Raw genomic sequence first — 26,784 nt, 5'->3', positions numbered from 1 at the left:
ACAGGGAATTATTTCTCTTCAGTGTGAACACTTTCACATAAAACAGCAAAACTTTCACTCCTCTCTCTGCATCTTTCTGTTATGAACCACGTGTCCGTGTGAAACCATTAGCTGCTAGCTGCTAGCTGCTAGCAGGACCTGCAGTGGAAACCAGAGGGCTGATGGTGGAGCAGTGACGAAGGATGAGAGACGAATGTTCAGGTGGAAGTGTGACGCTTTACCTGTCTTACCTGCTGTCTGTCCTCAAGAAGACACAAGAGGAAAGCAGAGACGTTTGTCCTGCTTCATTCTTCCCACTGATGCTCGAGCTGTGTGTTCAGGAACATCCATAAGACAGCCCCGCCTGAGCAGGAAAACCCCTCATCGTGTTCTTTTTCTAAAACATGGCCGCCTTTATTTGTTGTTGAATGGAAGATTTTTTACAAGATATTTCTGTATCTGGAAATGAACATCTGGTGTTTCTCTCCTTCAGCCACAGTTTGAGCTGTAGCTTGAAGTGAGAGTTTAGCCTGTGTGTCTGTACGCAGGAAACTTTTTGTACCTGTGTGTAGTGATGTTTGTGTATCTGTGTGTTGTCAGGCTCTCTCAGATCGAAGGCCGCCAGCAGCTGGTGAACACTGAGCTGCTTCACCTCCAGGAGAAGAAGAGAGCGACGGAGGAGGAGCTGAAGACGAGCCGCTGCCTCCAGACGTCCACTGTGAGTCCGCGACAACGTCACGCAACCGAGCAACGCAACCGAGCAACGCAACCGAGCAACACATGGTGTCCAGTGTTGGTCACTTTCACTCACAGGAATGGTGATAGCCACCATGCGAGGTGCACAAGCCTCCCTTTCTTGAATCCAGTGTTTTGCTCAAGGGCACACTGACGTATGAACAGAGTGAAATGGAACCTCTAAGACAGACACACTTCCTCTGTAACCTTTAGCCAAGGGTTCCATCCTGTACTCATCATTTCTGGCATTCCCCGAGTGCAGTTCACCTCCAGTCCAGCGGGGGCAATAAGCACAAGACATACTGTAGCCTTACAAGCAGCGGAGAGAACATGGAAACGTCAGAAAGGAGACGAGAAATGATGGAGAGATGGAGACAAGACAGATGGAGACGGTCTTCTCGGTGTTCTCTGTGTTCTCGGTGTTCTCGGTGTTCTCTGTGCTCAGACTTGCTAAAATCCCAAATGTGACTGAAAGTGATAAAAGACGGAGGATGACGTCCACCGTCTCTGCTCTCGTCCTGGTCAGGCTCAGCTGAGTGCCTGCCGGGAGCTCCAGGCCTCCGTCGCCGACCGGCTGGTCCAGTCCCAGAGCCTGCTGTTCCAGGAGAACGCTCTGAGCGCGCTCCACCAGCTCCTCAGCCAAGACCTCCACCGGTACCAGGAGGAGATCCAGAAACTGAGCCGCTTCACACAGAAGATACCCAGGTAGGAGGAGTCCGGCCAGACTCCCCGAGCAGCTGGACGGCTGGACCGGCGGCCGGCGCTGAGGTCTGATCTCACCCCGACAGGCCGGACGGAGAGGAACCCTTCACCAGCAGGCCGAGTGACCACAGCATGCAAGAGAAGAACGAGGCGGAACAAGAGAACAACATGGTAGGATCATCCTCCGCAGGACCGGGCTGCCGGGTCGAGAACCTCTCACAGGTCTCTGGCTCAGGCTGGTTGTGGCAGTGGAGGGATTCAGTCCTGCACCTCAGTGCTTGGGGCGGATGAAGGGCTCATGAGGAGGATGTTTTCCTCATCAGGCAGGTCTCGGTCAGAACCAGGCTGAGACTCTCCGTCTTGAACCGAGGCGTCGTCATAGCGACCGGACACCTCCGTGCTGATTTCAGCTGTTTCATTATTTTTTGGTTCTTCTTCGATGATTTGGAACTTTTCTGTTCAATTTTGATCTGTGGGTGTAATTTCCACGAGCTGCGAACAAGAGTCGACACACCGTGTTTTATTCTGAAATTCGGTTATTTTCTGGTAAAAAAATTTTTTTTATGGAAATATTGGTGTTTTTAGTGTTAATTCTCGGACAAGATTAGCCTGAATGTTGGTGAGGCTGTACTGTGGATCGTTTATGACTATTTATTATCACAATTAAACTGTGAGAGGTTGATCGTACCCGGCTCACGTTTAGCTCTGACTTTCACTGGTTTCTAGAGAGCTTTTTGATGGTGGACGATTCGGATGATGACGGAAAAACAACTTTTGCAACTTTGATTTTGACCGTCTTCCTTCAGTCAGACGTCTTGACTCTGGTGTCGGTCCGGTGAGCGTTTCCCTTCACCTGAGCTTTATTTCCAGCGTTTCAGAACAGGCAGCTCTCGTTGGGTTTTTACTGCGGTGCTTCTAGAATCTGAACATCCGTCGCTCGTCTCTCCACATGGCCATGAACTTTTAGGAGGAATTAGTGCGCAGGTAGCGAATGCTGCTCTGAGCCAGAATAATCGAGGAGGAAAAACAACACGGCTGTGTGTGTGTGTGTGTGTGGTGTGTGTGTGTGTGTGTGTGTGTGTGTGTGTGTGTGTGTGTGTCTGGCATCAGTCCAGCTGTTGTCAGTCTTTCTCAGACAGTCGGAGTAGAGACAGAGGAAACATCTGCCCGCTCATCTGGCTCTGTCTGTCACACACACACACACAGATGTAGACCTTCGCACACACACACACACACACACACACACACCACACACACACACACCACACACACACACACACACACGGATAACATCGTTCCCTAAAAGAGAAAAAAAAAAGCATCCCATAATAAACTGACACAGTTGTGACAGGAAACGATGAGGGAAGAAACCTGGTTCGGAGTCTTATTATAACAGGAAACCTGTCAAAGTGTCACCACAGTTTAACTCGTGAAGCTTAAACACAAACAAGCAGACGGGCCGGCTGCCAGCGCCGCCCGTCCAAATCCGCCACCAATCAGGCGTTAGAGGAAGAGGGAAGAAGAGGAGGAATCACGTTCTCACCGGGGAAGAGTGGCTGAAGGAGCGGGACGGTATCACACCATCCTCTATCCCTTTAGACGCAAACATCAGCTCATCAGTGACTTTTTAATTATTATTTTTTTAAATTTGCGTCACATAATTAAGCATTCTAGCATTGAACCAAAACCTGCAGGGACGGTTCTCACTTAAACATCATATACTGAATGAAACAGGAAGAGATCATTGATAGATAAACATAAACAGTAGAGTATTGATTATAAACCCGGCCGTCCCATAGCATTTCACTGTTCAACTGAATTACAAAACTTCCAAACAGTGAAACGTCCAACAGATCCAGAATCAGAGCGTCTGGGATTAAAAAGAGGACAGCCGACGACGGTGTTGTTCACCCATAAAGCTGCAGACTGGATGAACACACTTCCTGGAATAAAAGTTTTGAAACATCACACATTTGGATTTAGCGCCCAAACAGCAGGTTTGTTCTGCATGAAGACACAGAAATCCAGAGATCTGAATCATTTTCTGATTCTCGTAAGACATCAGCTAGCATACCAGGCTAACTAGCAGCCGGTGGTTCCGCTTTATCGACACTATTATTTTACTATTTTCTCGTAGAGGAAGTGGGAATGAGTCAGAGTGGTTGGGAAGTGGTTTTATTTCAGTCTGCTCTCTCTCCTCGTCATGAACAACCAGACTGCCGTCTGACTGAGTTCAGAGGGAAAACTCACCTGTCAGTCCGACGGCTGAAGACTCTGGTGGATTTAAAGGGAAATAGGTCAACGGGAAGCCGAACTGCATGACAGATTACAGAGTGTAGTCTGTAACGGTTTTACTTTAGCCCACTGAAAATAGCTGTTCATGCAGCAGGGTTGTGTTTTGGTGTGGAGGATTGTGGGAAGGTGCGGCCCCTCCACTGCGCTCTCACGCTGCCGCCCTGCTAATCTAGGCCTGCTAACCGTTTTATCAGATTACTTGAGGTTAATCTGCCAGAAAACGGATTGGCATTATAGCCATAATGTTGATTATGGATGAATTTAATAATTTTGGACTTGAAGGCAGGAAAAGGTTTTTGTAGAGGCGCCAGGGTTTTAGACTTCTGTGAGAGCAGCAGTTTGACTAAATTAAAGAGAGCAAGAGTAACAAGACTCCTTCAAAAAAAAAAACTAACAAAAGAATTACTTTATCAAAATTTAAGTCTTTCAAACTTTGATTTTGTCTTCTGAGGAAGATGCTCTATAATCTGGATTTTAGTACAATGTGCAGGCAGTTCTTACTATGAGATGTGAACACTGCTAATGCTAATCACAGCTAATGTGGCTACATGCTAGCGAGTTAGCTCAGGGTGGTGGATTCTCTCCTACATTAGCAAACAGGAGTTTAGGAGATAATAACGCTGACAGAAGAGCTTCTGTTCTTGCTAACGGTGGGTTTTCTGCTCAGGATGGAAAGACAGCGGCTCCCCTGGAGTTTTTCACCGTTTCCTTCACAAAGCTACCAGATGCGTCATGCTAACGGCAGCTCGACTCCTTCAATCTTGACTGGAAGTTTTGGACTTTCAGTTTTACTGTGGTCCTCACACTGAGCCGCTCGGGCTGGACGAGGCAGAGCAGCTCTCTGCAGAGCCTGTCTGTGTTTACGAAGGTGTGCGAGGAGCAGCTGGATGAGCGTTAAAAACTCGGCGCTCGCCGAATCGATAAAGGTCGCCCACAGCTGAGGCCGACGAAGAGACAAAAGATCCTCAAGAGGCAGAAACAATGATCACACAGGGATCAAAACACTGCTGGAACATCTCACAGCACACTGTGATGTTAAAATAAATAAATAAATAAATAAATAAATAAATGAATAAATAAGGGGTTTTTGTTTTGCAAAAAATCCCCTTTAATCCATTGCCTGTGTGTTTGTCCTCTAGTTTAAAATATTTTTATTCATTTCAGTTTGTTTTTCTGTCATCAGCTCATAGTTTTTACTGTGAAAAAGGAAACATTTTGGTTTATTTTTCACATTTTCTCAATAAATATAATCCTAATAATATTGAAAACGCCACTTTCACATTAAAAGTCACATTTATTAAACTCTTACAGTTCAGATCATACAAGATGGAGAAAGTGGCTTCAGCAACTCTCACTTCAAAGAAATAACTTCAATCACAACTAAAATATTAATATTGATATTAAAAAGTTAATCATTCGTATTCATGGCTTAATAATTTCCCACAGTTGTGCTTCATTCACTGAACACCCTGCTGTTAATGAGCCGCTTCTATCTCTCCACAGCCTCCGTCTGCATCAGGCTTACTGAAGTCAAACAGATCCATTGATCGTAATCTGATATCCCTTTTGTTATTCCCACGTTAAATGAAGAGGATAATCCCTGCAGATTGCAGCCCGATTTGTAACAAATATTTCCTGTTTAAAGGATCACTGTCGGCCACACAGAGTACGAACGAGCACGGCTCCTGCGCGTGTGTGTGTGTGTGTTTAGGGGCCAATAACAACAACAACAACAACAACAACAGGGGAACATATTGCTAAGCAGATTGCCTCGGGCCGAACGCTGCTCGACGTTTTGCTCCCTGCGACACACGTACGTGTTCCACACGACGCTGCCGCCGCTAATTGCTTATTTATTTTATTTTTTGTTCCATCGCTCTGCCATAGTGACAGTTTTGTTTTTGTTTGCCATTAAAGTGCATCTGCTTGTTTGCATCTGTGTGTGTGTGTGTGTGTGTGTGTGTGTGTGTACTGTTTGATGATGTGATTTGTCGTTCGCTAATGAAAACCGGAGCGATATGTCGAGAAAAAGATAAGTGAGCAGACGTGTCGACACTAGGAGTAACCTTGTTTTATAGTTTATGATTAAAAGCATCAATATTCCAAACTGAAAACTTCAATCCAATCAGGAAACAACAGAACAAAGAGGACAAGCTCAAAAAATCTAAGTGAAACATCTGGAAAATGGCCAATGAAAGAAAGAAGCAACCAGCTAAAGAACCTGAAACCAGCCGAAGAAACTAACAAAGGACTTGAAACCCACCATAGACCCATTAAAAAGTCAAGAGACCTGGCAAAAACCTGAAGCCAACCAACTAAAGAAAAAAAAAAACCCCCAAAGAACCTACAAACAAACCAAGAAATCAGGCAAAGAACGAGAAACCAACCTAAGAACAAGGCAAGGAACCTGAAGTGAACCAACCAAGGAACCATAAAACCAGCCAAAGAAGCCAGGCAAAGAACCTAAAACCAACCAATGAGACCAGTAAAGAACCTGAAGCTAGCCAACCACAGAACCCAGCCATAGATCCTGAAATTAGCCCCCACAAAAAAAAAAACAACCAAAGAAACCAGCAACGAACCTGAAGCCACAGAATCAGAAACGAACCAAAGACCCAGAAACAGACCGCAGAACCTGAAACCAGCTAAAGAAATCAGATGGAGAGCCTAAAGCCACCCAGAGAAACCGGCCACAGAACCTGAAAGCAGTCAGAAGCAGGAAGTTTGTTGTTTTCCTCCTGAATGCTGCCAACGAGCCACAAGCTCTGAAATAATGAAATGCTGGAAATTGTTTTAGCTTAAGAGATGGATGAGGCAGGTTGGTGTCTGCAGTTGATCAAATTTATTGTTTCCTACTAGAACAGTGTGCATGTTGTATTGTCTGCCGTGCAGATGGCCACCCGCTCAATCTCCTGGAGTCTCGAGTAAACCAGCCTGTCGTCAAACAGGCTCGCTCAAACACTCCCAACACCTTCCGCCGAGCGAGACGCTTCTCAGGATGATACGGCGGAACAGCGCAGCCGGGGAAACACAACACCGGGACGAATTCACAGGTGATAATCACTGTGGTTGGAGACCGGAGGGGAGCTTTGTCACTTCCAACAAAGCACCCTGATTACACCGTTTTTCTCCTTTAGGAATACAAACACAGCTCCGTTCTCGAGCTCTCTGTCTTCAGCGTGCAGACCAATGTTGTTCATTTCTTCAAGAACAGTCTTTGCTTTGAGGCGCTAGATCAAAACCGTTACGTGGAAAAAAAATAATTGAACTCCCTCGAAAGTTTTGCGAATAAATCCTGAATGCAGCTTCCAATTGGCCATTTTCCCAGTTTGCATTGCTGTTGTAGTGTCCATGTCAGATGGCGCACGGTCTGTGGTAAACGTACTGCAGTGAAGTCATGAGGAAGCATTCAGCCTCATCCTTCTGCATCGTGGGGGACAGAATTAATCTGAGTTAGGTCTGCAGGAAGTAGTGTAACTCAGTGAATTTAGGTAGCGTGTTTAAGAACTAGTGGAGAACTCTTGGCTTGTGCCAGATGAAAGGTGTCAGAAAGTTCTTGAACGGTGGTACGACCACGGACGGCCTGATGTGACTCGCCTGACAGCGTCTCATAGAAACGTAACAGGAAACGTCCTGAACGGCCAAATTAAAACAATTCAACATATATGGCTAGCGAATGTAAAGACTCGTTAGAAGCCTAGACTGAAACAGTTTAAATATGAGAAAGTTGTCAAGGTCTTGGTTTTGGTCGTGGTTTTCACCAGCGTTCTTTCAAACGTACGACATGAGTCTGATGAAAATTTTATTTTCCCAAGAAGCAATACAAATACTTTGTGTGTGTGTGTGTGTGTGTGTGTGTGTGTGTGTTGTTTCCAATATATTTTCCAGCAACTGGGCAGAAGCCCTCTTCATCAGCAGCCTCTGTGTCCTTCTCCCGCTCGCAGCTCACCAGAGCTCAGAGAATAATAACATTAAAAATCATGGGCTCAGAGCTAATCCCTGCATGGCCTGTAAACATGTTAATACCGTGATGATTAGCAGCGATCCTAAACCCTCCGCCCTCTCAGGCCGGGCTCGTCTCCCGCCCCGGCCTGGGAGCGCCGTCCCCCGGGGGCAGGCGGCCGGGCCAGTCCCTGGATTAAGGCCACTCGGTGTTCTGGGCCCCGGAGCCCCGAAATTTAAACCCCTGGACGCCGGCCACTTCATTTCTCTGAGTGGCAGCGGCCTTCTTGTTGTGATTGTTAATTAAAGTTGGATTTATTCGAGAGGCTTTTTGGGCAGAAACAGAAAAGTGTTGACATTTTCTGCTGCTTCTCTTTCTCTTCCCTCGTTCCGTGTGTGCGAGTGGAGTGGATTCTTTCATCTCCCAGTGTCGGTTCCTATCTGTTTTATCTGCCCTCGTGCCTTTTTATTTCAGTGTGAGAATGTGGGATGTCGCGTTTCGGGGGGGTGGCGAAGAGGATGAGGGGGGTCAGAGGAGTGAGCAGATGTTGCAGTTTCTCAAGAGGGATTTATGTCATGATGGGAACACACACACACACACACACACACACACACACACACACACACACACATTGGGTTTGATGCCATTATGCATTTCATCAGTCGACAGGCGGCACACTGTAAAGGCAGGAGACAGAGATGGAGAGACAAACAGATTATTATCATCCGCTTAAAGAACTCAATGAGAGATTTGGATTTTGAAGTGATGGGAGAATGGGGAATCACTCCATGGGAGCTCTGAAGTGGCTCTTTTCTAAACTATATAACATCTGAAAGTTTGTAGAACGGTTGTGTAATAGGCAACACCTGGGCTCATGTGGAAAGTAACCACCGGGGGTGGAGTCGGATGAACACACCTTGGTTTGGATCTGGTGCTTATTCTAGCGGTGAAATTGTTCCTTCAGTTGTTCCAAAGTCTGTTCAGCTCCACGAGGATTACTTTGGGACTAATGAGGTTAAAGATATGGTCACACATGGCAGAGCTGCAGCATGCTGAGTGCTGTCTGTTTATATGTCCCTCGCTTAATGTGTGTAATCTCAACAAGTTAAACATTGACATTATTATGGTTAACATGGGCTGGTCAAGATTGGAAAAGCCTTGATTGAATCATCGAGTTGATAATCAGCTTGTAGTACCACGTATCAGGATTGAGAGCATCTGGGTTCTCAATCCTGATCATGGAAAGATTTCCCAGGTATGTCAGATTTGCTTTTGGTGTTTTCGTTCATGTGATTGAGTAAAGTCCAGCTGAGCAATGTTATCAATGCACAAAGTCTGGTGCATGCTTTATGCATTAAAACACCCGTTCATTCATCTGGAGTTTTGGGCTGAATGCGTAACCCAACTCAAACCCGATCGACGATTCCCTTCAGTGCATCACTGTTTGTCAGCTTCTGGTTCTGCCTGAGGGTCAGGTATTCACAGTTCCTGTTGGATGCTGCCAACTGGTATCGTACAGTGGACTGTCAAGCCTACTGGCTTGGAGTTCTCCATATTTTTACCACTTTGATCCTGACTCAGTCTTTCCATTCAACACTCTCAACTAAAGATGGCCGTCTAAGTAGCCCAGGCCTCAAAGCTACTGCTGTTTAGCTGATTCTCAGAAGTGATAATCATTCACTGATCAGAATATTGGTGACTATGGTCATTGATTGGTGATGACTGGTGTTTAGAAATGTTGGTACCGACTCAGCACGGTCCTAACCATGTCTGCCAACACCATGTGGTCTTCAGACTTTTGCTTACCGGCTTTCTGGGGTTGTTTCTGTTACTGTTCGCCTCTTTCAGCCTACATCCACCAAATATGAAGAGGACTCGCAGACCTTCAAGGCTTCTTACAGGGGCGCCGACTGAAGACTCCTCCCAGCAGTCGTACCTCCAGCGAGCGCACAGCATCAAAGACCTGATCAGTAAATTCTCCAAAACCGGAGCTCTCCAGGTCCACCTCCCCTTCTGCCCGGCTTGGACTGATGCTAAAGTCTCTGTCCGTGGAGGTTTTGACTGACGCAGCTGATGGTCCAGTGGTTTGAACCCGTGGCCACCCACACCGACAAGCACTAAAGGAGATCGGAGCCCAGCTCCCAGTGTCACCCTGTCTCATCTGAGCAAGACAACCTATGGGAGGGACGTAGAACCAGCCCCGAAAAGTCCCAAGAAGGCAGAAGCAGCCCCGAAAAGTCCCAAGAAGATAGAACTACCCCCAAAAAGTCCCATGGAGTACATCCAGCCCCAAAAAGTCCCAAGAAGATAGAACTACCCCCAAAAAGTCCCATGGAGGTACATCCAGCCCCGAAAAGTCCCAGAGGTAGTCAGATAGCAGCACGGATCGATTGTCCAGTAGATATCAACTCTGACAAATTAAAGGCACAACCAAAGGACAAAACACAACCCGCAGAGTCCGGCAGAGACGCTGTGGATGACTCGGGCGTGGGATCGGTAAGGAATCCTCCACACCGAACGATCCGCATGACGTCTGTGCATGAAAAGGAAAAAAAAGCCTCCTCGTCGTCTGTGAGTGAACGCCGTGCAGCCACATGGCAGCTTCTTCCGAAGCGCCTCTTTGCATGAACGCATCGGCGCACGCAAATCGATCCGCATCAGGAACCAAATGCATGAAACCGCCACAAGACTGTAAATGCGCTCTCTTCAATCACACTAATCACCAGGCCTCAAACTGACTGACGGCTCTCATAATTCTCACTTTGATTTGTTTATTTTTTTTTTTTGTTTGTTTTTTGTTTTTTTGGTACATATGATTCCATTTTGGGTGTTTAGTCTAATCTGAATAATGATGTTTTTCCCACAGTGACTGCTGATTTGTGTTGCATGAAGCCTGACTGAAAAACACTGAACTTGTGTGCTTTCAAATCATTTAGCTAAAAATTGATTTAACCATAAAACCAGTAAATTTTGCAGAGTTTGGGGGAAAAAATGCATGCTGGCAAATTGAAAAAGCCTCAAACCCAGGCCAGAAGGTTTCCAGTTAAACTTCACTGTTCAAGTCAAAATAGACCTTGACTCCTCCTATCTCGCTGAAAACTGGATCTGATGTTATTCTTTGGGAATAAGGAATATACTGCAATGATTTTCCAGTTAGGAACTAATTAATTTGACATGAGATATTAGCAGCTCATGCTAAATGGGAAGCTAGCAAACGTGTGGCTGTGCAGTGCATGTTTCGAGATAAAAGGAGTCTAAACCTGATTGACAAGCTCCACAACATTGGAATTTGAACACCAACAATAAATCAACATCAGTGCTATATTACTGCTAGGGCTCATAATGGCCGTAAATCAAATGAATGCAGCTTTAAATCATTAGACCTTCGATATTCGGGAGTGATCTCATTGATTTGATATAGTGAGTTTATTCTAAAAACAACCATCAATAACCCTCTCCTCTTTACTTTTGATTGTGTTCAATTTGCTTGCTAACATTAGAAATCTGATCAGTGTTTTTGATTTCTCTGATTGTAATGTTTGCGTTTCGATCTGTTTTGGACTGAATGTGCAGACCGAGCAGCTCACTCAGGTTTATCGCCTCCTCCTCCAGGAGTCAGAGCTCGATTCCAGCAAGCAGATGGACAGTCCGTCCGAGGAGGAGCCGTCCACCCCCAAGGCCGGGCCCAGCACCCACAACCCCAAGTACCAGCTCTTCCTCAACAACGAGATGAAGACCAACGGGCTGAGCGGCGGCAGCGACACCAACGGCCCCGGGGGCGGCGGGTCGGTGGCGGAGAACGGCACCAAGCGATGGGAGAACAACCGACCGGGGGCCAACAGCTACAAGGGCTCCCTGGAGTCCCTGACCTCCAAAGACTGGGACACCATGTCTGACAAGGTGTGTGTGTGTGTGTGTGACACACACATAGAGAGAGAGAGAGAGAGAGAGAGAGAGAGAGAGAGAGAGAGAGAGAGAGACCGACCGACCGTGAGGCAGCAGCAGTTGTTGAACACTGCCATCTGCTGGACTTTCAGTAAAATTCTCTTCAATCAATTTAAAGAAATGGTAATATCTACATCTGCAAATAATTGTTGTGTTTATTTCTGTTAAAATGATGTGTAATTTTTTGGAATATTTCATTTAACTGAATTTTGGTCAACAGATTTAAATGCAATTTCTGAAAAAAAAAATTGGAGTCAGATTTCAAACAAAGGTTTTTCTCTTCTTCTCACAAGATCCAAAATCATTTAATGTTGCTGAGATTTCCTGATCACTGCTGAATATACTCTACTTGTACATTTGAGCCGAAACCAGTCCATTTGCAGTATTTTTCTGCCCGTGCATCTTGAGAAGTGAGAGAGAGAATTAACCAGCTGTTTCCTTTACAGCTGGCGAGCAGATCCAGCTCCCGGACTAAACACAGACTGAAGGTTTCACATTGTTAACTGACTCACCACAGAACAGCAGTTGTCTCTGATCTCACCTCTCAGCCAATCAAAATGATCACATGTTCAGTGTTTTGTGGAATGAGCAGGATGAAATGTTGTTATTGTTCATGATGCTCATGCTCTTGTTTCAAACGTGCAGATTCAACTCACTGGTGATGATTGGTCCTGAAATCATCTGAAAGTCTATTAAAGTCATAAATGTCCTCCTGCCGGAAACTGCATTAGTCATTTATGGCATTAATGGGGTTTTTATTCACTAGCGTTGTTGCAGAAACAGTTGGACAATGATGGCTACCACCACACTTTTAAATCTGACTCCTCTGCACTGTGAGGTCTGTTTTTCCCTGTTTGGTGACTAATGTTAAGTAAACGGTATCTGTGTGCCTGCAGTTTACTTACGACAGCCCTCCCCGAGTGTTCAACAGCCCGTACGCCACAGCCACCTCCATGGACTACAGTCCAAGGCACCGCATGTCCGAGATCAAGGTGTGTGAGCCGCTGGGAGAAGTGTTTCATTCAGTTCATGAAAACTGAGAAAGTCCAGGGTAACGTTGGTGATAACAGGATTTACACACAATCAATTTTAATGCTACTTCAATTGCATTAACTTCTCACATATTGGCATAATGCCGTTACTTTACATGATAGACTTCGATATTTTTTTACACTGGTGAGTTATACATAAAATTGTCAACTTATGACTTTATTGGCTGCTAATTATGAGAAGACTGTTGGTTTGAGGGAGAACGTGCAAACTTCACAGACAAATCTTCGGTCCTGGAACTGAGCCTGGGTCCTTTAGCTGTGAGGTGTCAGTGCCGCCCACTGCACCACTGTGCCCCACAGTTTGTGAGTTGGAGCTAACACACCTCTGTCTGTCCCCTCAGGTTCAAAGTGGACTTTCTCCTGCCACCTCGGAAATGAACCTGTACTCCTTCAACAGCCGCAGTCCCAGTCCGGTGCCCATTCCCACCACAACCCTGGGCATCCCCACCCCCACCCTGGGCAGCGCACGCCCACGTTTCTCCGCCTACGACTCCCTCGTCAGGAGGAGGACTGAAATCAACACTGTCAGTGGAGTTCAGTCCAGTCTGTCTTTGTCACTGTTTGAATATCACAGACCACTTTGTGTGTGCGTGTGTGTGTGTGTGTGTGTGTGTGTGTGTGTGTGTGCGTGTGTGTGTGTGTGTGTGTGTGTCTGTGTCTGTGTCTGTGTCTGTGTGTCTGTGTGTCTGTGTGTGGTCTGATTGTCACTGTGTGTGTTTGTTCCAGGTGCCTCAGGTGGTGACAAACCACTACACTTTGCGCACCAGTCCGATGGGAGGGCCCAACAGGAAGGACTACATCGAGGAGCTGACCAAGGAGCTGGACGCCTTGCAGAAGGTGACCTGACTCAGCGTTCAGTGGAGTTCAGTCCAGTCTGTGGCGGTTTGGTTGAAACAGCAGGATGTCGTCAGCAAAGATGGAGAACCGACGGTGGATGGTGTAACAAAGGGGGACCGGTATAGACTGAATAGGACGGGGCCGAGGACAGAACCTTGCAGGACGCCATGGAAGCAGCTGCTGATGCAGATGAACTGTAGACAGATATGATTTCATTATATTGTGTTGTAATTTGCTTTTTCTTTCCTCTGCAGCGTAACCAGTTCCTGGAAGCTGAGAGTGTGGAGATGGAGAAGGAAAGAAACCAGATCAGGTTTGTTTGTCTTTCTTTTCTTCTCTCTGTCTGGTATTCTCTCTCTTTTTTTTCTTGAGACCCTTTTTCCTACTCCCCGTGAATTCTGACGGTGTGGTTGTGGTTTGTGTGAGTGAAGGTTTGAGATGCGAGGCCTGCTGGTGAACAACGAGGACCTGCTGAGGACCAACACTCAGCTGTCCAATGAGATGAAGAGGATGAGAGAGCAGATGATCGAGATGGACCGGGAGAACCGCGCCATGGCCGAAAGATGCAGGGAGATGGAGGTACGCTCACCGAGATGAGTGCTGGCTTTTATTTCAGTCCTCGATCTGTTTGCTTGACTGTTTTCCTCTCCTCCTGCTCAGATTGAGGTTAAGGGAGCTCGCGACATGATGGTGGAAGTCAACACTCAGGAGTACGCCTTCAATGTTCTCCAGCAGTCACTGCAGCACAAGATCCAGGATGCTGAGGTACGCAGAGTGACTGCAACAGGCTGGAAGGAACCGGTCCCCATTAAAATGATAATTATTCAGCCAAAGAGGGTCTTATCAATTATCAGATGGCTCCAACAAGTCGCTGGTATTCTTCAGAGACAATAGGTTAGAGGACAGTGTGTGTGCCTGTAGAAGTTCTGATTTGTGTGTTCTGTGTGCAGGAAAACCTGGAGAAGCAGACGCAGCACTCCAAGGCTCTGGCTGAGAAGCTGTGGCTGGCTGAGAGGCAGCTGGAGGAGCTGGAGGTGGACAAGGACACCAAGACCAAGAGGACATCCGAGCTCCACAACGACATTATCAGACTGGAGACCGAGGTACGGAGGTGGACACACCATCCAAGCTCAGACCTTGGTCTCTCTTCTGTGGAGCTGAGAGGCTAACGTTGAGACAATCTGAGGTTCTGTTAGTCTGAGGTTCTGAGACTGTGAGATTATGATTTGAGATTGTGGAGTTCTGAGGATCAGCGGTTGTGAGGATGTAAGGTTCTTATGATGTAAGGTTCTGAGGTCGTAGGGTTGTTAGGTTGTGAGGTTCTGAGGTTGTAGGGTTGTTAGGTTGTGAGGTGCTGAGGTTGTGGGGTTTTAGGGTTCTTAGGTTGTTTGGTCATAAGGTTGTAAAATGCTGAGGTTGTGAGGTTATAAGGTTATGAGGATCCGCGGTTGTGTGGTTGTGAAATTGTCAGGTGCTTAGGCTGTGAGGTTACAAGGTTCTTAGGTTGGGTGGTTCTGAGGTTGTAAGGATCAGAAGATCTGACATTGTGAGGTTGTGATGTTGTGAGGCTTTAAGCCTCTGATATTATGAGGTTGTGAGGTTTTGAGGTTGTGAGGCTCTGACATTGTGAGGTTGTGAGGCTCTGACATTGTGAAGTTGTGTTTTTTTGAGGTTGTGAGGCTGTGACATTGTGAGGTTGTGACATTGTGAGATTGTCAGACTAACATTGTGAGGTTGTGATGTTGTGCGGCTCTGACATGGTGAGGTTGCGAGGTTGTAAGTCTCTGACATTGTGCGGTTGTCAGACTCTGACATTGTGAGGTTGTGAGGTTGTGAGGCTCTGAGATTGTGAGGTTTTGAGGTTGTAAGTCTCTGACATTGTGAGGTTGTGAGGTTGTCAGGCTCTGACATTGTGAGGTTGTGTGTGTTTCCAGCTGAGCGACGCCATGCAGGCGTCCCTGCAGTCCTCCACCGAGCTCAGCCTGCAGCAGAAGCTGCGCGCCGATGCCCAGATGAGAGTGGACGAGCTGGAGGAGACCCTGCTGGAGAAGGAGCAGGAGGTGCAGAAGCTGCAGGTCCTGGTGTCCAGGCTGCAGGGAGAGGTACGGTCACTCCCCTCCGCCCGCCGCCCGCCGCCCGCCGCCCGGCCCCTCCCGGACCGCTGCGCTCACTCGGCCTGTCTGCAGGTGTCCGGGAAGCTGATCGATAAGGAACGCACGCTGGAGGAGGAGATCCAGCTGAGGGAGCGGCTGCAGCTGCAGGTCAAGCAGGCGGAGAGGACGGTGGACGACCTGACCATGGAGCTGCACACCACCAACCAGGCCAAGGACGACCTGGCCAAGCAGCTCAAACTTTCTCAGGTAGCGACAGGGACGGCAAACGCCAAACCCCACATGTTATTCAGTAACGGAGCTCAGGGTCATTCTTCACAATTCTCGCATTCTTCATCAGCTATTTTCAATTTTCTCCAAGTTTCCCCTCGAAATAATCTGCCCACGCACGTGCGTGTGCATGTGTGACCTCTCAGTTCGAATCTATCAGTCACGCCAACCATCAGCGCTCAGGGTTAATGGAGGATTAATTATGCAAATCCAATTCAGCAGTCAGCGCTCTCATTCCATAATCCCAAATTTACATCGTGTTCTGAAGATACGTCTGTGTGTGTGTGTGTGTGTGTGTGTGTGTGTGTGTGTGTGTGTGTATTTGTGTGTGTGTGTGTGTGTTTTTCAGGAGAAGATTATCGACATGGAGACCGAGCTGGAGGAGCTGCACGACAGCGAGCAGAGGTGGGCCGCCAAGCAGAAGAGAGCCATCGAACAGGTGAACACACACACACATCCACACACACACACACAGAAGTAAAAGAGGAGTGTGTGAAGTTCTCATGACCTGACATGATTTCCTCTGTCAGACGGAGCAGCTGCAGCTGAAGCTGATCCAGGAGAAAGATCTGAGCGACCAGCTGGAGCTCGAGAAGATCTCCATGGAGAGACAGGTGACCTGCCTGAGAGTGTGTGTGTGTGTGTGTGTGTGTGTGTGTGTGTGTGTGTGAGAGAGAGGGATCATAACCCAATAATGAAACAACTTATTCAGATATAGTTTAATTTCTTACTTCATTGGCTTAATTCCGATTAAAATGCACAAAATTAAGACTTTATCGGCTCTATCAGATTCAGAATGACAACAATGTATTTCTTGATTTGCTTCTGGTGTGTTTTGACACTTGTGTCGGGTGTGTGTGTGTTTGTGTGTGTGTAGCTGCGGGAGCTGCGTCTGGAGCTGGACGAGCTGCAGAGCTCCAGAGTTCAGGAGGACGTCATCACCAGAGCGGAGAGCCGAGCCAAAGAGCTGGAGAACAGCCTGAGAACCGAGGAGAGGTCGGGAAAACACACATCACACGCATCACACACATCACACACACATCACACACATTTCTCATCCCTGAAGAGATGACAGGAACAGTTATACCAGAAAAGTTCTCATTTTTAGACTTTCTGGAGCAAAAACATGTTTTGATGGAGGGTGTGTGTGTGTGTGTGTGTGTGTGTGTGTGTGTGTGTGTGGTTGTGCGTGTGTCTGTGTGTGTGTCATACAGGAACAAAATAACCCTGACAAACACCATCAGCAAACTGGAGAGAAGAATCAACGAGCTGACCGATCAGATGGAGGAGGAACACCGGATAGCTACAGAGCAGAAAGACCTGGTAACACACACACACACACACACACACACACACACGCAGAATGTCTCCACCAGAGGGCAGCAGACCTCAGTCCTCCATGTGAAGTTTTGGTGGCGGTCCGGTGCTCCTTCTGGACGGTGCTGGACGCCCTCCGGTGTTACGGTGTGTTTGGTTGACCGGCTGGAGGCTGACGGGTCCGGTGTCGGTGGTGTTCTGCTCAGATGACGCAGAGGATCCGGTCCCTGAAGCGGCAGCTGAACGAGGCGGAGGAGGAGGCCAGCCGGAAGGAGGCGCAGTACCGTCACACCCACCGGGAGCTGACGGAGGAGAGGGAGAACAGCAGCCGGCTGCAGAGGCAGCTGCTGGACCAGCACCTGCAGAACAAGTACTGACACACACCTCACACACACACACACACACACACACACACACACACACACACACACACACAGATAAATGAGTCCTTCTGTGTGTCCTGCAGGCGTGTGGACACCTTGTCCATCCGTCAGACCCTGGACAACCTCCGTCTGGACCTGAGCGTCGACGACGAAGAGGAGGAGGAGCAGCAGCAGCAGCAGCAGCAGCAGCGGGTAGAGGCGGCGGCGGCGGCGGCGGAGGAGGAAGGCGCCGTCACCAAAGTCTGACTCTCCTCGCCGGAACGCACCTGTACATACTTCAGCTATTAAAGAAGACGACGCAGCAGGCGTCTTTCAGGGGGTTTTCTTTGTTTTTCACCTGCCACCAGTTGTTCGTTTAAGCTAGCTTAAAAAAAAAAAAAAGTGGATCATCGACCACGAAATTGTCCAGATGAACAAAAGCAGCGTTCCACCAGGATTCAGAGCGTCACCTTTATGATTTCAGTCATTTAAAGCCCAGATCCTGTCCGTGGAGGTCGGCGGTTGCTATGGCGATCCCCACCAATCGAGTCAGGAAGTTGACGGATTTGCAAATAAAGAAAAATCTGCATTAAATCATAAATATGTGATTTTGAAGATACCTCTCATTCCTGTAGTGAACAGGAAGTTCGGACATTCCAAATAATCAGCAGTCAATTCAGTGGAAGACGTAAGCGTTCACTGATAAACCCTTTCCCCACGGTGGCCTCCTGCTGGAGGGGAGGAGGAACTGCAGCCAGCACACAGAAAACCTGACTGGTGGCAATAAACGAGGCTTGGAGGATCCGGGATTCACTGTAGTTGTTTTTAAATGTCTCTTCAGTTTGGTGACGACGGGACTTTTTGTTGTTTGAGTAACTGAAATAGTCAGACTCTTCAGCGTTTGGAGGGATTTTCCTTCCAGGCGTCTGCAGCGTCTGGTTGTTGACAGGTTACTGTGGGAAAGCAGGGGAAGTGATCGAAGCTGCACCCTTTAGTGATTATTTATATTGAATTCTTTTTTTTGTGTGTATGTTTATGTTGTTTTTGTGATTTGAAGATTATTGAGTTTGCTGGCGGGGCAACTTTTTTTAATGATTGAGTGAATGAATGAATTGTCGGATGATTTTAGACTTCAGTTTCAGGTATTTTTAGGGGGTTTGCTGCTGTATTGATTTTGCATTCTCAAAAAAACAAACTTTGGGTTTGCATCAACATTAGACAGAAAGAACGCCGAAGAGAAGATAATCTTAGACCAAACGAATACACATTGAAGACGGACAGCTATGTTTACACAAAATACTGTTTATAATGTGCATGGTGGGTTAATATAGCAGCTGAATATCCTGTGTATATTTAAATTTTTCAATTGGAATTCATTGTATAATATTTTTATGTCTTCACCTGCAGATGCCTTCTGTTGTAGAGGGTTATCTATTCTGATGGGGTTTATTTTCCCTCAGTGTTGACTTGCAGACTTGCTATTTACACAGATTTTATAAGACTTAAAGTCTCTTTAGTGGAACTCGGTGATTTAAGATGGCCTGATTTAGTCTGCAAGCCGAGACTGAGGGCAAAGAAAGTGAGACACAAATTCATGTATCAGCAGACAAACACACATACACACACACACACACACACTGAAGAGGTTAAGTTGTGACAGTCATAAATAGAGAGGAGAAGGAAGTTCTTGAAATGTTGCTTGGTTTAAAGGAGCAAAGTGAGAGTTGAGAGGAGGAGGGGGAGGAGGAGGGGTGGATGGATGGGTCAAGCATCAGGTTTGAGTAGGAAATGAGTCGTTTCATTCATTTTTCTTTTAAATTACATCAGGTTTATGGAAATTCTTTATTTTCTGTGTGAGGATGAAAGTCAGAAGAGAAAAAGCCAAGATGTTGGCAGCTCTTACTTTTCTGTTGAATTCAAATCAAATTAAAACAATAGTTTCTCTTTGCTAGTGCACACCTGGGAAAAAAAGCCTTAAATGAATGAGTTTGATGCTGACGAGCAGGATGGTGTAACTGTCATATGAAAAACGTGAGATATTCAGAGCAGCCTTTTTAAAGGTGCAGTGTGTGTCTTTGTGCACCGGGTGGCAGTATTAAGACCGTCTTCACAGTTAGTGAAGTTTCAGTTTTCACTTTTAGTTTATCCGCTGTGGATTTTTTTCTCGTAGGGATTGAAAACAACCAACTAGTGACAGATAGTGGTACTACAACACCAAATGGATAGATGTTTGGCCATAAACAAACACCAGTTGTTCAGTGTGTGAAAACGATTCTCATTACCTAATGAAGTTTCACATCCTGGTAGAACCAGAAATGCATCGGGTCTATTTTAATTTGAAGGAAACTGACTTCCTGTTCTGGCGTAGTTTAATCGTTTTAAGGTAAAGTTGAAATTTCCCCACACCTTGAGTTGTGCGTTTACATCAGTATGTGTGTGTGTGTGTGTGTGTGTAAATCTTGATATGAAAACAGCACAAGAAATCTTAAGATTGTGTAACTATATGAAATAAAGAAAAACAAACGGTGGCGTCTATTGACCTGTAAAATGAAATAAAATCCACTCTCCTATTTTTTGTGAGTTCAGCTCACGTCAAATGGATCTGCTGTTCTCGGGTATTTATTTTTTACTTTCCTCATTCTCTCTTTTGGTGAGAAGTTTTCTAGAACAAAATACCAATAAATTCTTACCCACTGTGAACCTCTGGTGTCTCTGCTGTGTTTTCATGTGGAAGGTCTCCCACACCTTGAATCAGCGGGACGTTGTACCTCTCGGAGACACAATAAAGCCACGCGGCGTAAAACCAACAAATTTATTTGCAGCTCTGGCATCGGAAACACTGAATGCATCACATGTCATTCCATTCTCAGGGTGTCAAACATGCAACAAACACACAGGCATCGATACACACAGAGAACTGAAGGAACGAGTGCACACCCACCGCAGGCATCAGAGAGGATTTCCAAAAATAAAAGCTCTTCGAGGTACTCGGATTGATTGGGCGTCTCCAGAATATACCGACACAACGAGGGGACGTCTCTGCTGTGTAATCTATAATCAATAATGCAATAAAATACTCAGTAGCTCACAAACTTTACAGAGGATCAGACAGAAGAGGGTTTTTTTCTTTGTTTTTTTTAGAAACAGGCACAACATGACTGCAAACGGTGTAAACTTTCAGTGAAAACGACACTCAGAGTCTGAGGGGGAGTCTCCAGACCGGAGACCCGAGTGAAGCGAAAAGGCACAAACATGCGCTACGAAGTCAACGGAAAGACGATGGTCGGCGTGAGACGGGAGGCCGGATCCACCAGACGGTCCGGCGTCACGGCGCCTGATGGGCCGGCCGCTGCTCTGGGAGTCCAGGAAACCGGATCTTCTGAATCCTGGAGGGTCTCTAAGGAGTGGAGGAGTCCAGGACCAGGTTCAGGAGCCACTGGGCAACATCACTCAAGACGTTTTGATCCATTTCAACCGAAATCTTCAACAAAAACACCTCAATAACCAAGAAAAAGTTACAAATATCATCCTGTACACACTATATTTCAAATATAGAATAATAAAGTTACTGCTCTTTGTGATCTTTAGGAATAATTCTGATCAGGACGATTCCGTGTCATGAGCTTTAAAATAAAGACATAATGAAGAAAAGCTTTTTTTTAGAGTGTCGTAGCTCAAAGTTTTGGTTTTACGGCGTATTTACTCTCTGTTTGGTCCAAGTGAGACTGAACGAGCAGCTGGATTGTTTCGTTCTGGCAGAACGACTCCGAGCCGAAAGACCAGTTTATGAAACGTCTGAGCTCAAAGATTCGTCAGGGGAACCAACCCCAAGAACTGAAGATCCACAAGAAGAACAGGAAGGTTCAGGAACGTAGTGATGGAAGGACAGCGGGATGGGTTTATGGCACCGAGGAGACGGCAGGAGGACAGATCACCCAGGATTGTGGGGTCTGGGAGGGATCTGAAGAAGATGTTAAAGGGTTTTAAAGGGGATCTTGGAAAGTTCTGAAGGGGATCTCAATAGGTTCTGAAAGGGATCCGGAATGGTTCAGATGGGGATCTGGGAGGGTTTCATGGAGAAAAGCTTGGCGACCACAGGTGGAAATAGAAAGACTTTCAATTTCTGCACTCTTGATTGTATTTTTCTGACAAAAGTCTATAATTGATTTTATTTATTAATTAAACAAAATACTGTTTCAAAAACAAAGGGAAGTCCTGTGGTCCTTAGCAGTGCTGTGCAGCTTTTTTCACGATCAGAGAGACCGGACTGCACGGAAAGAAAATATCTCTAGACCGCCACAATGAAAGAGAAGCGAGGCACCGAGCAGGGCTGCCTCCATCGCTCCACCGCTGGAGTCCATCAGACTCAATAATACCAGTGTTCAGAGGCATGGCGGCGGCAGCATAATGCCACGAAGCTGCGTCTTAATACTGAGCCTCACACTCATACAGACGTATTGAGAGAGGGGAAAACAACAAACTGCACACTGTCAATGAATAACCTTTCAGTAAAGATTCTATAAAATAAAAATGTTAATTAGAGCCAATTTAGAAAAAAAAAAAAGATATCCATTTGATTTGAGAAGTATTAGCTGCAACGATAATGATAAACAGGAAGGAATAAAGTGAACCATGAATGAGCTGAAAAGAAGCTTCAGTGACTCACCACCGCCCGGTGGTCAACACTGGTATGACCACAGCCTCACTTAAAGCACCAGAACACTGAAGAAAAAAAAAGTTTTTATCTCATTCAGCTTTGAGGCAAAACTGCTGACCCACTGTGCTTTAACACTAATCTGTGTATTCTGAATACCGAAGTTAGGTTTTTTTCCAATTGTTGGTTTTCCTGGACCATTGACGTTGAAAATGCTAAAGCCAATAAACAACAGCAAGTCGTACACTGAAGGGCGCTGGAATAACGGTGGAGTGAAGAATTCAACACAAAAGAACCGACTCTATTTTAAGAAACACCTCTCTCCGGAACGTGACTCACACTTGGAATTTTTTGGGGATCAGAACGTGAATTAAACCCAAAAACTCCTGATTTAAGCCATGTTTCTTCTCTTTAGACGACAGGAAGTATTTTTCATTCTGTAAATCTCTTTTGTTTTTATCATTATCAGTGGAAGAAGTTAGCTCGTGGCTAAAAGCACCATCTTGTGGTAAAATCCGGTATTACCAGACGAGACCAACCATTTCCAACTGAGCTCAGTGTGTTGAGCTTAGCTGAGCCGTAAAATCTCCCATGCTGAACACAGAACGTCAGGACGTACAAAACAGTCACATGGCAGTTCTCTGCAAACGTTCGTCTCCAAAAGCGAAGGACGAGAAGAAGCGTTGGCACGTAAAGCGACGGCCTGGAGCTGTGGCGGGATTCCCACTTCCTCCTCACTGAAGCTACCCAAACATCGTAAACTGTTCAAAAACACTCAGAAAAACAGAGTCAATATTAGCATGCTGCTGACTTTTAACGTGATTCAGAGAGTGACGTTTTCAGAAACATTCGGTTTAGAACAAACTCCGCAAAAAACTGAATTTTCTACTTTTGCCTATGTTGGTGAAAGAAAAGACGCCACAGAGCTGTTTGCATCTTGTGTCAAAAACTGGACCGATCTGGTGATCTGGAGTCCAGGAACACTTGAAGCTACTTGTTGGCACTTTATTTTTATGACTATCAACCGTCTGTGAATGAACTGAACCAGTCTGAAGACGAGAGATAGATCCAACTTGGCGGATGCAGGTGCATTGTGGGAAACAGAGGATAATGTAGCAAAACAAAGACAGAAAAGAAAAGGTTAAATGTCATCCTCGTCCCCTCCTTCGGGGACGGACCGCAGCTTGACTTCCACAGACACACAGCCCGGAATGAAACCCATCCAGCTGAAACCCAACGAGCTGAACTCCCAGGCTGCTGCTCTCACTGAGGCACATTGTTTCCTGACACGCTGCGGTACCACGCATGGCCACCAGAGGGAGACAGAGACGCTTCACTGTCAGAGAGGCAGACAGCTGCAGGAGGAGGAGGAGGAGGAGGAGGAGGAGAGGATGAAGACGTGCTGTGGAGCTGACGGAGCAGGGCGGAGGAGGAGGAGGAGGAGGAGGAGTCCTAACACGCACACTTCTTCTCGTTGGGCGGCGCGTCGCCCAGCTTGGCGGCGCCGTTGCCGTTGGCGGGCTCGGCGGGCGGCTTGTCCACGCACTGCTCCATCCTCTTCATCACCAGGTCCAGCAGCGTGATCACGGCCTTGTCCACCTCCGCCCCCGTCGCCGCGCTGGTCTCGAAGTACGGGATCCTGAGGAGAACCGGCACAATGACACTCCTGAAGCTGTGACACCGAGAGCCACTTCCTGGAGCTGAGGGCCGCAGATCCGGTCTGAACCAGTCAGATATCTTCCACCTCATCTCACAGGAAGTGGCTGAGAAGTCTTTCAGCATCAAACAGGAAGTGGAAGAACTCTGCTGCTGTGTGGGCTCCGCAGACCAGACCTGGACCCGTACGCAGACTCCCTTTACCAAGGGAAACACACACAAACACACACACACACACACACACACGCACACACACACACTGACTTGCCCGTATTTGTCGGCCAGCTCCTTGGCCTGTTTCTCCTGAACCTCCCTCTGGTCGGCCAGGTCCGCCTTGTTCCCGACCAGGACGATGTCCGGGTTCTCACAGTAGGCGTTGGCCTGGAGCTGGCCTGCAATCACACACACACACACACACACACACACACACACACACACACACACACACACACACACACACACACACACACACACACACACACACACACACACACACACACACACACACACACACACACACACACACACAGGTAAACAAAGAGTCCTCCTAAATTCAGCATTTCTCCAGATTTAAAGGACTTCTCCTCCACGTACTCATCCAGTTGCGGACGTTGAGGAAGCTCTGCTGGCTGGTGAGGTCGAACATCAGCAGGAAGCCCATGGCGTCCCTGAAGAACGCCGTCGTCAGGCTGCGGAACCTGAAACACACTCGAATCGATCAGATGAACAGAAAACACAGGCTCCGGTCAGAACGAACAGCTGAAGTGAATATCGGGATCGTTTCAGGAACGGAGCGAGTCGGACCGCCGCGCTCGGCTGGACGGAGGCGATTAAAGCCAAATAAACAGCTGTGACTCATCCTGCAGTGACTCATCGGACCTCCGTAAACACAATCAACTGATCAGACAACCGGAGTTCAATTAAACACAGAGGAGAGCGCCGTGTTTCCACACTCACAACCTCAACTCAGCAGAAGGAAGAACTCAACCGCTGACAGAGAGAAGTCAGTTCTGAGTTCTTCCTGCTGTCCTCCACATTAAACTGCAGACCAGTCAAAGCAGAGTGTGTGTCGCTTTAGAAGCTAAAGTATCGAGCAGGAACAGAGGGAAGAGCAGCTGGAAACAGGAGCTTTGAGCCAGAAACTCTTAGGTTTGTTGGAGAATTGAGTCGTTAAAGTGCTGCTGGAGACGCTGTCAGTGAAATTCAGTCGACCCCTCATTTCCCCGCCGACCGGCCCGGCAGCCCACCTTTCCTGTCCGGCTGTGTCCCAGAGCTGCAGGTGGACCTTGAAGGTCTTCCCCGTGGTCGTCCCGTTGGGGTTGGACGCCGTGTAGACCTGAGAATAAAGAGGGAAGACCGTTTTAAAAGGGGGTGACCACAGTCAGCGTGAGCAGACAGAACAACATCCAGAGGAGATTCTGAACTGGTGGACCTAACGGGAAACGTCCAGGAGTGTGTGTTTCTGGTCCCAGTAGGTAGGAGGCAGGTGTGTATTGACACACACTGAGCCTGTTTCCTGCTGCAGCTGCTGTAATGGCGTCTCCATGAGGAAGCCTCGGGCGTCGTTCACACCTCCCGCTTCATGAATGTCTCCCCCCGATCCTACCCTCAGACTCTACGGATCTGGTGAAACACACCTCTCTGTCTGAGAACTAAGGGTTTCAACCGATAAGGTTTGAAGATAATCTGACAGTCGAAGGGATTTCACGGGAAGTAGTTTGCTTTGTTGTCGTCGGCCGTCGCTTCTTGCCTCCCGGAGCCGAGTTTCACGTGACGCCATGTTTGTAAACAGCTGACAGACCCTACAGGCGCCGATGGTCCTTCGACTGTTCAAACCAGGGCTCTGCAGGCTTTATGACCAAAAGAGCCATTTTACTGACTTCCTGTCAAGTCCAGTAGTTCTGGAGCCATAAAGAACACTGAACCAGTAAAACGAGGCGACTGCAGCTCAGGAAGCTTCACAAACAAAACCTAGATCTTATGATGCATTCATGAAGTTTTAACTACAGTTCAGAACAGTGAACATTTTATCACATTGAACCTACTTTTGTAAATGATTTTAACAGTTTTGTTCTTTTAAGCTTTTGTTGTTGAGAGCTTTGAAATTTTAGCTGTTTTAACCATTTGACCATTTTTTTAAACAGTTTTGGAAGCTTCTTCCTGCCATATTTCTCTTTCTTATGTTAGAAATTGGTGACATTTCAGGTTTTTTAAGCTGTTCTACCATTTTTTTCCCCATTTCTTGTAGTTTTTGCTATTTTTCCCAAATTCACTTGAACCTTTTTTGAATCCCTTTTGAACCAAGAGTGACGAATCATATAACAACTTAAAAATAAGTTAAACGCTTATTCACGCATCACGTGGTGAAGGCTTCATGGAGCCGCTACAGAGGGACTGAAGACCCACATGTGGCTCCAGAGCCGCAGGTTGAACACCCCTGACCCAAACCCTGAAATGTGACAAATCATCTGGATCATTTCAAACCCAAAAGCCAACAATCAGGACCATTTCTCCTGCTCTGAAAAAAAAAAAAAAAAAACAGCTGCAAGACACAAAATAAAAGACGCGTAGAGAGAAACGAATCTATCTTTAATCTGGACATGAACATGCAGCCCGAGCAGCTATGAAACACTGAATTAAAGACCCAGGCAGCGAACTGGAAGGTCATAAATCATCCAAATGAACCACTGATCTGTGATATACTGTGCATTTACATGTGGGACGAGTTTCACATGTGGCTCCAATGACAGTTTTCTTCAGATAAAACTTTATTTCTTAATTTTTGCGTCGTGCAGAAACAGACGGCGGTGTGTGTTTTCCATCTCTGCTGTAGGACGAACCAAATGTTCCAAATCCAGCTTCAAGTCACATGTTAAAGACGTGAGTGACCTAAAGCTGTGATCACACACACACACACACACACACA

The 26,784-nt window shown here is 46.7% G+C and overlaps 2 protein-coding genes across 5 annotated transcripts in view; one reads left to right on the top strand and one right to left on the bottom strand.

Moving 5' to 3' along the window:
• LOC115382872 (cingulin-like protein 1) overlaps window positions 1-20,248 on the top strand; it is a 47,367-nt gene extending 27,119 nt beyond the window's left edge. The window contains exons 4-22 of the mRNA XM_030084815.1: window positions 580-697; window positions 1,241-1,419; window positions 1,503-1,587; window positions 11,267-11,554; window positions 12,496-12,591; window positions 12,993-13,175; window positions 13,378-13,488; window positions 13,743-13,801; window positions 13,920-14,067; window positions 14,149-14,253; window positions 14,439-14,591; window positions 15,423-15,590; window positions 15,675-15,848; window positions 16,219-16,308; window positions 16,400-16,483; window positions 16,747-16,865; window positions 17,084-17,192; window positions 17,393-17,556; window positions 17,653-20,248. Coding sequence (XP_029940675.1) covers window positions 1,549-1,587; window positions 11,267-11,554; window positions 12,496-12,591; window positions 12,993-13,175; window positions 13,378-13,488; window positions 13,743-13,801; window positions 13,920-14,067; window positions 14,149-14,253; window positions 14,439-14,591; window positions 15,423-15,590; window positions 15,675-15,848; window positions 16,219-16,308; window positions 16,400-16,483; window positions 16,747-16,865; window positions 17,084-17,192; window positions 17,393-17,556; window positions 17,653-17,815 — 2,253 coding nt within the window. The 5' untranslated portion in view covers window positions 580-697; window positions 1,241-1,419; window positions 1,503-1,548 and the 3' untranslated portion in view covers window positions 17,816-20,248. The remainder of the gene's footprint in view (window positions 1-579; window positions 698-1,240; window positions 1,420-1,502; window positions 1,588-11,266; window positions 11,555-12,495; window positions 12,592-12,992; window positions 13,176-13,377; window positions 13,489-13,742; window positions 13,802-13,919; window positions 14,068-14,148; window positions 14,254-14,438; window positions 14,592-15,422; window positions 15,591-15,674; window positions 15,849-16,218; window positions 16,309-16,399; window positions 16,484-16,746; window positions 16,866-17,083; window positions 17,193-17,392; window positions 17,557-17,652) is intronic.
• Window positions 20,249-20,346: 98 nt separating this feature from the next.
• rab27b (RAB27B, member RAS oncogene family) overlaps window positions 20,347-26,784 on the bottom strand; it is a 48,053-nt gene continuing 41,615 nt past the window's right edge. For all 4 annotated transcript variants that reach the window (XM_030084820.1, XM_030084817.1, XM_030084816.1 and 1 more), the window contains 4 exons: window positions 25,106-25,194; window positions 24,453-24,556; window positions 24,127-24,250; window positions 20,347-23,841 (listed from right to left, as the gene is read on the bottom strand). In XM_030084820.1, the coding sequence (XP_029940680.1) occupies window positions 23,655-23,841; window positions 24,127-24,250; window positions 24,453-24,556; window positions 25,106-25,194 (504 nt within the window). In that variant the 3' untranslated portion in view covers window positions 20,347-23,654. The remainder of the gene's footprint in view (window positions 23,842-24,126; window positions 24,251-24,452; window positions 24,557-25,105; window positions 25,195-26,784) is intronic.

The sequence above is a fragment of the Salarias fasciatus genome, assembly GCF_902148845.1.
Source record: "Salarias fasciatus chromosome 7 unlocalized genomic scaffold, fSalaFa1.1 super_scaffold_4, whole genome shotgun sequence".
Lineage (NCBI taxonomy): Eukaryota > Metazoa > Chordata > Actinopteri > Blenniiformes > Blenniidae > Salarias > Salarias fasciatus.
The sequence above is the reverse complement of the archived record's forward strand: the minus strand, read 5'-3'. Positions and strand labels throughout refer to the sequence as shown.